This window comes from Amblyomma maculatum, chromosome 3, assembly GCF_055883805.1.
Source record: "Amblyomma maculatum isolate TAMU_Amacu chromosome 3, ASM5588380v1, whole genome shotgun sequence".
In the NCBI taxonomy this organism is placed as follows: domain Eukaryota; kingdom Metazoa; phylum Arthropoda; class Arachnida; order Ixodida; family Ixodidae; genus Amblyomma; species Amblyomma maculatum.
The window spans coordinates 161,518,743-161,530,231 of record NC_139346.1 but is presented as its reverse complement, the minus strand read 5'-3'; the positions used below and the strand labels follow the sequence as shown (position 1 = coordinate 161,530,231).

At 46.2% G+C, this 11,489-nt stretch overlaps 1 protein-coding gene across 1 annotated transcript; it reads right to left on the bottom strand.

The window, feature by feature from the left end:
* Positions 1-6,997: 6,997 nt before the first annotated feature.
* Positions 6,998-11,469, bottom strand: LOC146196668 (proton-coupled folate transporter-like). The gene is made up of 2 exons (XM_084598438.1): positions 11,308-11,469; positions 6,998-10,482 (listed from the first exon to the last, which is right to left on the bottom strand). Exon 2 carries the CDS (start codon positions 10,413-10,415, stop codon positions 8,757-8,759), a length of 1,659 nt encoding a protein of 552 aa, XP_084454564.1. The 5' UTR covers positions 10,416-10,482; positions 11,308-11,469; the 3' UTR covers positions 6,998-8,756.
* Positions 11,470-11,489: the final 20 nt, after the last annotated feature.

Below are 11,489 nucleotides of genomic sequence, written 5' to 3'. Positions count from 1 at the left end.
TTTAAGGCTGGGGTCACCAGTATGTCATTGGGTTATCAGTATGCCGTGCCTCTGCAATGAAATCGCAAAATTACACGGGGGACCCTAGCAAAGTATTTGCATGCACTCCTTCTACAATAAAATTTCGCTGAAGTCCGCGAAGTGTCGGTGAGGCCTCTCTTTTTTTTTTTTATACGAGCACAATGTGCACTTTAAAGGGCCATTGACCAGCTAGGGTATGGCATTTGAAACAAATAAGCCTGAAGCTTCGATCAGGTATCGGAGATAGTCTCTGCAAAATGCTACAGCGATGCGCGCGCCAGAAAACAACAAAAATACAAACCGCAGCTCTCTCATGCTCCCCTTCGAAAGCCATGCAGTTTCTCTACTCTAGCCGCCGATCCTGGGCCCCGTATTCCGACTTTGGGTCGTTATCGAAGTTACGCTATCTCACGTGACCTCGAACCATCTGATTGGTGGAAACGCCGGAACCGGGTGTTGCCACAACGGAACCAGAAGAGGTGTTAACATCATGCTCCGGCGTTTCCACCAATCAGATGACTCGAGGTCACGTGAGATATAGCGACACTTTGATATCAACACTCGGAATACGGGCCCTGGCTAAGGCGGCATCCACTGGTCCGTCTCTGACTGACGGGTGAAGGGTGGCGGAGACCAAACTGTGTGAGGTTTACCGCGGCCGTCTGCCGCTACCGCGCGCCGCCAGCATAGCATGCGCTGATTGGTCCTTGCTTGTCGAGTTCGCCGGCATTTGACTAGGATACCTCGATACCTTCGCGTGGCGCCATCTGTAGTTATCAGGGTGATCTGCGCATGCGCACTGAAGCTCGCGCGGTAACGGTAGGCGGTGGCGGTCAGCTATATAGCGCTAAACTGTTCCGAGAACGTTCTTTGTACTGCGTCGTTCCTAAAGCTTTCGTGCAGACACCAGGCCTCTCTCCGAACGCGGAGGAGGAAGAAAGGGAAATTTGGCTTGCAGAAGCATGGTGGAGGCTAGACGGTCAGGAAGGAGAGGAAAAACCCTCTACGAGGGGACGGGAGGAGAGAAACACGACAGGATTGGCTTATTGCGATAACTGCAACTGCGCTACTAATTACTCCTTTACAAAAATGTTTGCTGCTTTGCATCCCGGGGGCGAAGCCTCATACTCACCGGGAAAGAAAATATTTTCGACCGGAGGGTGGACCGTGGCCGTTTGAGCACAGACCAGCAAGAGTACGGAAGCACGTTCACCACGGAACTTAATCAGACTTTGGCCCAATATAGTTGTCTGTTGAGAAGTACACCCGGAAATCCATTGAGAGCTGAAGTCTTATGTGTCTTCGAGTGTAATGAATTACAACTGTTTTTGCATGCAACAAACATCTTTCTTTTACGAAGCAGTCAATGAGTCTTAGGTGTCCCTGCAAACATCGTCGGCGTAGAACAAATAATGTAAACAAGGGAGGCGCTTTCGTCGCAAGTGTGCCACGACGCACTTAATTAAGAGAAGCGGGCTCAGCACGCTGTCCTGCAAATGCTAACTTTCTAGTAGATATGTGATTTTTTTTTTTAGTGCGCAGCACTACTAGCCGCAATCACGTATTTCGCCGGGGTCTGTCCGAAGCCGCTCGCTGTGGGTCGCTGTGCCGGCGGGGGACCGAGGGGCACATGTCGACAAGTGAAGTGGTGGAAAAGCGTCGAGTTCATGTATCTTGTTGTGTGCGGCAAGCTTGAAGACTGTGCAGCACAGTTTGATGGGGAGGTGTTGGGCTCGACTTGCCTGGAGTTTGGACAATTGGCGCCAAACCGACTGAATTATAGGAAGAGCGGCCGGTTGCTGCAGGACAGTGTGTGCGCGTGTTTACAAGCCGGCCTCCCTTTCGCAGAAGTGTCTCGGTCGCGCACGTGTTCCGGTTCGGCGCTAACTGCTCTGTCTCTCGGTTTGAGGGGAAAGGGCGCGGAGGCCATAAATGTCCGAAACGCGGAGAAACTCGAGCTGTGGAGAATGCGCGGTAGAGGAAGTTGCTTCCGGTGCCTTCTCGGGAAGATGCCTGGACATACTTCCCTTTGAAACCGCCGCCCGGGTGCAACCGACCAAGGGCAGCGATCGGAATGTTTGGGCCTTAGGTTTGTGTGTTGTGTGTTTTGGAAGCGCCACCGCCGGCGCTGTTTGTCTTTGTGGCTGCTGGCCACCTCTTGCGTGAGCTGAGGGAAGATTTTGGAGAGAGTGTAAATCACTGAAGTGTATGCATGAAAGGTATAGCGGCGACAAGTGGTGCTACGCACTACTTCGTATTTGATTACCTATTCAAATCAGCCATATTTTTTTTTTAATTTCTCGCAGCCTCGAAGCACCAGGACGAGATATCATCTGACAGAAATGATCTGCAAGCTCTGTTTCTGAAGATCCCCGTGCCATTGCAAGAGCCTGAAACGGGTTCATTTGAACGTTAAGGAGCAAGTGTTGTACGTATACCCTTGATGCTGGAGTCTGGGAGGTCAAATGTGCCGCAGAAGTCGCACCACCGTCTCCTACATAATTAGTTTGGCTTGTGGGGTTTAATGTCCCAAAGCAACTCAGGCTAAGAGAGACGCCGTAGTGGAGGGCTCCGGAGATTTCGACCACCTGGGGTTCTTTAACGTGCACGGACATCGCACAGCGCACGATCGCCTTGCTGTGCGCCTCCAGCGAAAAGCGGCCGCCGAGGCCGAGATTCGCTCCCGCACCCTTAGGAACAGTAGTCAATTGCCGTAACCACTGCGCCACCCCGGCGGGGTCCTACATAATTACTGCAGGCGGTATACGCATGCACAAATTCTTTTCAACCTCAGGATATGATTCTGAAGTCCCGGAACATGATAAACCATTTTCAATCTTCTTCGACGAGCCCTCCGTCGCTCACATTATCCATTAGTACTCGTGAATGGACCAGGAATGAGGATTTCCTTGTAACAATAAAGGCTCAGCTATCTTGCAGCAGCGCGTACACGGAAACTTTACGAATTATACTTCGGCGAAATGCTTTCCAGCTGGTGGATTTAGCTTTGCGTTTTGCTCCATGGCATCGTAAGGTAGGATGACTCATCGGTATCGGACTGTGATCACTCCCACGAGTCTTGATGCCAGTGGCGCGCACTTCATCTGACTCATTATACTGCGTGTCATCCCTCTGCAGCTCGAATACCGCAGCCTGCGTAGAAAGGTAGGGTCGTTTAGCACGCGCAGGTTATATTTCTCAGAGACACTCTCGACGATCCTTCTACGGGCGTCACAGTGGTCACTGCGTCAAGCAGTCTTATGAGCGCTAAAATTCCTGCAAATCTACTTTGAAGCTATTCCATAGAGAATCCACCGCGATTCTTGTAAGTAAATGCTTGTAACAGTTACACAAAGCTTGCCAAAGGACACTTTGTAGGCCCCAAACTCTCGAACGCCCGCATCGCTCGATTTGTTGAGGTACATGTGAAGATCTTTCCTCAAGCACAGCATTGCCCTGCAGAGAACAGAGTGGCTGTTCCTGGCCCTACAGGGCTGGGACGATAGGTCAACGCCGCTTGCAGCGGGGGCTAGCCAGCCACAGATGTTTATCTGATGTAGGCCGTCATTGCACCCACCACCGCTTAGGTGGCGGACGGCTGTTGTTGCGGCGCGCGTCTTCCTCTCCCTCTTCTTTTTCTTTCTTCTATATTTTCTCTCTTCTGTCTGTACGAAGCAGCGGAGGTGGCTCAGCTACAGAGCCAGTAGCAGGCCCGTGCATTTTCTTTTCATTCTTCCTACAGCCACAACAGCATCGCCCTGCTGAATCCAGATATAGACGTGATGATTTGAATAAAACATGGTTGGGGAGACAAATTGCGAGAGAGGTCGCTGAAGCAAAACCGTAGCATCACACGCTAATGATGACAGCTGCTTTAGGTACCTCCTTTTAATATATAATAGCAGATTCCAATATAAGACGAGGCTTTCGTTTCATAGCTTCCCGGGGTATGGCATTGCAACCCGCGCGTATAGTTCAAAGCAGCAGGCGAGGAATAAAAGAAGTTTCGGAGCAAAATCAGCCCCATAATTCCCTGGGGCTGATTCTACTGTAGTGTTTATTTGCCAGAACCCCGCCGATCACAGTGCTCCTTCAGTGTAGGATTCGAGGTGAGCATGCTTCACTCAGCGGCGATGGCGCGCACTTATTGCGGCGTTTGTCTTCATAGCAAGGCACAGGGTGTGTTTAATTTCTTACTATTGGAAGAATCCCCCCCCCCCCCCCCCGAGTGCTTAGCTGTGTCGTGTATGGAGAAAACGAAAAATTTCGCTTGCAAAACACTAAGAGCGAGAGGACACATTCTGGTGCTGGCCGCGCAAGCAGTCGCCCTGCTGGAGAACTGGAGCCCAGCAAGCCGACGGAACATTTATGGCGGCGCGTGACTACGTGACCGCGGGGAACTAATTCTAGTTCAAAGCGCGGAGGCGGAGAGAGAACGGGTGCGGAACTTGCCCAGTTCCAGTGATTTTGGCCCTCTGGAGACCATTGAAGGCGTCGTTGCGCCCCAACGTTGCCATAGAGATGACAGGAACTCTAGACAAGGAGAACTACATGTTTCTCAAGTGCGCGACATGGCATAGTCCTGGAAAAAGAAGATAACCGCATCCCTTTCCACTCGTAAGCTTTGGCGCGGGTGCATTCCAGCAGCCTTTTCTTTTTATCTAAAAAAGTTGATTTCATCCATCCACCCAGCAGCCCTTTCCAATATGGTTCACTGTCGCGATAACCAGGGGAACACCTATAGGTAGTACATCGCCGAGGTTGACACCCAGGACATATTTGCAAAGTTGACCGGAGCCGCTCGCCATCCTCTATGCCAAAACCCAATGCATTTTGCCCAGTTTACTCGATTTTCTGCCAATTCATTAAGTATCCTAAGAGGATTGATACATGCTCTCATAGTCAACACCAAACACCACTATGTCGTCCGCATATGCCAGCAACTTCAGTCTCTTGTAACGTCTTTGAATACCGTTATTTTGTACTACGTTTATACAAGGTGCTTCAATGTATATACAGAGCAAAAGAGGGCTAAGGGGGCCGTTCATGCCGAACGCTTAGAATATATGGGAGCCCCCAAACTCTTACAATTTAGTCTCCTTGTGCAGTTGCAGAACGCCATGGCCACTCCCTCCCTAATCACTGAACTAACATTCACATGATCCAGAAATGAAAACAAGAGTTCATGTGCAACACAATCGAAGCTTTTTCAAAGCCTAACTGAAAGGTGGCAACCCGACTGTCTGTGACACATATTGCTTTATTTATATTAGACGTAATAAAACGGCCTTTGGTGCCACATCATGTTTTATGGGCGCCTACTATTGTATTCATTACCAGTTGCAACCTGGCTGCTAGTTAAGTATTTTGCAGTCTGCATTTGTAAGTGATATAGGTTGGTATGCTGTCATGTCTCAACTTTAGTGTGTCTTCCATTTTCGGAATAAGGACAGTGTGTGTGATAAATCAAAAGAAGGAGCGCAGTAGCTTTAAAACCATACGCCTTGTTAAACAATGCTGTTAGCAGAGGGAAAATGTCTTCCTTAAATCCTTTATAGAACGCCGCACTTAACCAGTCGAGAGACTTTCCGGAATTCAAATTGTCTATGGCTCGTTGAACTTTTGATTCAGAAATCGATGCCTCTAATCTCTGTCTCTGTTCGTTATCTATTTCTATATTGAAGGTATCCTTGCTAACGTCGTGTAGAGCGAAAAGCGCCCGATAGTATTAAAAAAAGAAAGCATGTTTTATGCGTTTTTTGTCATCTGTGTTGTGTCGAAGACAGGCAATAAAAAAAAAAAAAAAAAAAAAAAAAAAAAAAAAAAAAAAACAGACATGGCATAGTGGGTTAAAGCGCTCGTCTGGTAATCGGGGTGTAGAATAGGCATTCGAATCCCGGTAGGATTTTTTTTTTTGAATGTTAAACATAACGGTCATTTGTTGGTAGGTGATGACGTCACTTGATTGACAGGCTGAATGTGACAAATTCTGCGGACGGAAGCACACTCATAAGCCTATGAAGGCTTTCGCCTAAAAAAAAAAAAAAAATCAATCGCGGGCTGACCAGCGCAGAGATGAAAGGCGATATAATGGTGCACTTCCTTGCACACTCGCGCGATGCCCGGCTGGAATGCAACCGGCAGCAAAATAACTGCCGATAGCCCCTTAGTTTCGGATCCGGGTGCTGCGAGGGGCAAAGATTGTTCTCGCGTTATATACCAGTACACCGCTTGAACGGGGTAACAATCGTTAATGCGACTGAGCAGGGTAAATGGCGTGCAGTTGAAAATTTCGTTAGCGGAGTCGATATTGATATTTGGAAAATGCTATCCTCTTGTCAGCGCGGCGATGTATTTCGGGATCTCTGAAACAGCGTTGCAGCCAAGCATACAAGTGCGCATTACAGCAGCGCACCTGTGCTCTCTACTGGATGCGTCAAAAAGCCCGTGAAAGTCCATTAAATTCGTTGCTCTACGTCAGCAACGACAATTATGGAGGAGGAGGTGTCCTGGGTCACCAAGCCCAACTCGTCTTTCAGCTGGTCAGAGGCTAACCAAGCCCGCCACATTGGGGGAGGAGGGTACAGAAAGTGAGGTGACTGCAATGCAACAGGGCAGGAAAACATGCAGTGTTCTAAGTTTGCAAAACGCTCAGAACAATAAAATTAACCGACTCAAATTGTCACGTAAACATTGCTTCACGTAGTAACTGTATATCAAGGGCAGCAAATGGCTGCGCATCAAGCGGCAATGATCAACACTAACATAATGGTTTTCTGAAATTCTAGAAGCTGAATTTCTAAATTTTCACCAGTTGACATACCAGTGGATACTTAGCACCGAATCTGGTATAAAATCACCACCAGCAAATACAGCCACCTTCAATTTTCTTCAAATGCTACTTTGGCCTGGTTGCTAGCATGATCTCTTCACAGGGGCATTATGAAATGCTATGGAATGACAAAACAGTCACAAAGAAAAGCAGAAAACAGCCACCATTTTTATTCCTTTAACATTTTTGTTTAGATTAGTGGGTTTGTTTCTAATCAAGGTACAAGTCAGATACAAGTAACCCTTAGCACACTGCAGAAGGAATGATGGCTCATGAGGTGAACAATGAAAGAAGGTGACTTTAAAATACATCTTAGCAAAAGCAGTGTCAAGAAGAAGCCAAAAACGCAAATAAAATGGCTGGCCAATGCGTAAGGTCTACTCACCGTAGTACCAATAAATGCAAATAAAACAACCTGAAATTAAAGAAGAAAGAAATGGGTGGCCAACAGGGTGTAAAAGGGCGCAGCAAGGCAGAGGCAAAGGCTAGGCCAGACAACAAAAAACTAAAATAAAAAGCAGCTACGAAATTCCCTTTTAATATCTAGGAAAGTAAAACAGCACTTGGTCACTACAGTTTCGGCCTGCAGAGAAAAAACACATAAAATATAAAATTAACAATATACACAACCACAGCAATCAGAATTTCATGGCTGCTTTCTTCGGTTGATGTAGCCTTTGATTCAGGCTTTTAAGATTGGCTTGCTGCGCCTTTTTATTTTGTTGACCGGCTGTCTTTTGTTTTCGTATTTTATTTACTTTTATTGATTTTACTGACACTGGTTTTGCTACGATGAGTAGATATTACGCATTAGTTGGCTATTTTGTTTGTGTTTTCAGCTGCCTTTGCTAAGATATGTTCTAAAGTCATCTTTTATTGTTCATCTCATGGATCATCATTCCTTCTTGTTTGGTCCGCTCAAGTTTACTTGCACCTGTTTTTGATCTGATGATATCTGGTTGCACACTTGGCAGCACAGTGCTGACATATGAACTGCTCATTTCATTGGTTCTTTTAAATTTTGTGTTTGCACCCACTCGTACAAAATGTAGCTGCCTTCTATGAAATAAACCAGTTGGATGATGTACCCTGTTAACGTTGCAAGTGTTGCTTCGTTTCTTGTCTCCTCTGCATAAATATGTGCCTTATTTTTATCCTTCAGAGCAAAAACAAGAAATATGTTTGCCTTTTGCAAGCGCTAAATGGTAAAAGTACTGCGAAGTTGCTTATCAAAAGTCACAATCACAATGTATAACGACAGGGGTGTCATTATTCTTCACAAAGCCTGCGGCAATGCCATCAGTATACACGGTGCAGGTGTTTTTTCCAGGACAATTATGACTACTAAACACAAACGAAGCAATTCAAGGACTTCAAAACCACACACGATGTCTAGGAAAGCAGTAAAACAGAATTTGCTCACTAAAGGTTTGACCGTCAGAGAACAAACACATAAAATACAAAAAAAAAAGCAATGCACACAAACATAGCAATCAATTAAATGCTAGAGGAACAAACAAGAGACAACCTACTCTTGGTCACTTAGGTTATAGCATATAACGTTTAGACTATTTTGTTGATTTGGTTGTCAGGTAACACAATATCAATAAATATAAATGTACATATACAATCTACTATCACAATGTTTATTAAAATGTGCAGCAACCTATAGCAATAAAATATTTCAAGGTCCCCTTGAGACAAAAGCATGAAAAATTATCCCAAACCATCCACAAGAATCATGGATATTTTGGGTGGCAGAAACGCACTGTTGTTTTCGAAGAAAGCAAAAAAGAAAGTGTCTTTTAACACAAAGAAGTTTGTGACATTTAAATCGAACAAAAAGAAAGCAGCAATTTCCTTGTGCAAGCTTCACAAGGCACAGACAAAGCAACATACATGACTACACTCTAGGATTTTCATTTGCGGACATTGGATCTTCTGCCATAACAGCATATTCATTCTGCCGCTTGCGCCAGAAGTATATGACTACTGCAAGAGGCAAAAGCAAAAACAGAAGCCCAACCACAAATGATAAACCTGAAAAGAAACCTTTCGAAAAGCCAAACAGACGCTCAAACATAATACGCCCTAGGAGTGGTGCAAGGGCTTCACATGCTGCCATCACCGAGAAGAGCCTTCCGTACTCGGCATCCGGAAGAAGCCTCGAAACATGGGAACGTATGCAAGCAGGCGCAATGTTGCTCAGCATTCCAAAACCATACCCTAGGAAGAAAAGGGGGCTGCCAGCGGCCCCTGAAGATGCATGGAGAATGTTCTTCGCACCAACACCCATGATGCCAACCACAGCAAGACCATACTCTTGGTTCGGTAGCCAGCGCAGGAACATCACAAGTAGTGGAACCAGGAGAAGCACACTGGCCAGTGAGAAGGCGGACGTGATCACCATGTACTTGGAGAAAGTCCAGTTGAACTGCTTTTTGGCATAGAAGTAGCCCATGAAAGACGTCTGGCTGTTCAGCACAAGGAGGAAGACTGAGAGAACAAGCAGCGGAATTCGAAAGCGGTCCACATCGTAATGACGGCCAAGGACAGTGCGGATGCTACCGACTAGATGTCGGGTGCTGAAAAGGTGCTTGACCAACTTCAAAGGCCTAGCATTCGGCGATGGTACACTGGAAGCTTCTCCGGAGGCCTGGACCGTTCCTGGAGCTTCCGGTGTACAAGGTGCTGTATCGACAACAAGGAAAACTACGCACAGCCATGACAAAGCAAGAATGCCTAGTGAGGAGCCCATCAAGGGAACTAATTTGCCTGAATTAACATATGTCAGTGCACAAATTAACTGTCCAACTGGGAGCGCGAGAACAAAAGCAATCTGTAAAGTGAAGAACCGCATAGTTCGCTGCTTCCTCGAAGATGACAAGGCAGTAATTGTGTACGATGACATGAGAACAGCTGGAAGGCCGCCAAGAAGGCCTTCAGGGATTGCACAGATTAGGTTGTAATAGATTGAGGCATCCTCAAACACTGCAGTGACCAGCTCTCCAGATATCTTAAGCATGCTACCAAATACAGAAACACACAGCGGAAGTTTAAACCTTCCCGATTCATCACACCAGCTAGCAACCAAAAGAGTAATCAGTGCTCCAGGAAGAAATCCAACGAGAGACTGATATACAATGTATAAAGTAGCAACATTGCGCACCTTAACATCTTCCTTTGAATTCTCAGTCAAACTTTCGCAGACTTCCTTGGTCTGATTGAGCACCTGGTAACAGGCTTTCAGTTCTAGCAGGTTGGCTGTTGTAGCATACTGCATGGTGTAAGCAAGTGTGTACAGAAAAAAGAATGCCTCAAGACGTAGTGTCACCACAAAGTCCACAAACTTTCGACAGCGACTGCGGTCATCTTGATCTTCCGGTTCTTCAGGAGAATTGTCCTCAGCAAGTGCACCAAGGTTTCGGAATGTGCCCCGTAAGCCAGATGGCATGAAGAACTCTCTGAACCGCCGCCTGTAGTGCTGAGCTCGCCTTCGCCATGTGTGCTCCAAGTAATCTTCAACGAGCTCTCCAGCAACACTGGGTAAACCTCCTTCCATACTGCCTATTGAACCATAAAGAGGTGCTAGGAAAATGTAGAAGCAATCCTTATGAGAAGCATGTGCACTGAAAGGAAGAGAGAAAGGTGTTATTGCTATAGCCCTTGAAACTGACATAATGCAAGAACACAGAGACCTTGAAGGTAACTATACACTGCTTCTCTTGCATTCGCTCACTGCGAACATAGTTTGTGGCAAGATACTAATGTATTGACTTGCGCAATCGAGAAACATGATTTTGATGTACTGCATACTAAGCTAATAAGGCAGCCAATTCTGCACAGATGAGACGGTTTCAAACGTGCTATAAGTGCTATTCAAAATCTTATCGATCGGAGCCCTGTCATACCACAGCCCAGAGAAAAAAGCGAAACTTTGCCACACAACTCGTTATAACAAGATCTTTCGTCAAAACCTAGCTTGTTGTTCAGTTTTGCACACAGTAAAGATACCAGAATAGCCTTTCTGCGATTTTTCAGAAATTATTTTTTTTTCGGAATAGTAGACGCGCGCGGCTGATTTGCCTGAATACCAGTCTAGCGCAACCAAAATAAGTCATGATTTTTCTGCGACCGTGGGCTCTTGCAATTCGTTCGGCGGATACACATATGAGCGGCCGTGCTCTGTACTGACTGAAATCCGCAGTTTTCAGTTTTTTTTTTCTGTTCGTAACGATCTGCTTACATTACATTTTAGCGGGAACGATGCACCGGCGTCTACGAAAGAATGCCCGGAGAGAGAAATCGGAAGCTATTACATAAAGCGCGCCGTGACGCTATCTCTGTTACAACGTTATTGACATTTACCTACGGCGACAGAAGGCCGCTCTGACGATCATGCCAAAATGTTTTATTTGTTCAAACTTTACCAGATCATCACAAGTTCAGCTTACCTTTTGTCACTGCAGTTTGCCGCCTCGCGCCCCAGGTAGTACAACCGGTACAAGCGCACATGCAGCTCTTTCGGCAAATCGCACCTGCCTCGAGATTCAATAAAACTGATACGATGCGCGCTTGAAACGAGTTCTGTGCTATCAATGTCATAAATTGGAAAACCTGATTCCAGGCGTGATTA

Coding starts and splice junctions, on each gene's coding strand:
- LOC146196668 (XM_084598438.1), bottom strand. CDS start 10,415: ATGGAAGGAGGTTTACCCAGTGTTGCTGGAGAGCTCGTTGAAGATTAC.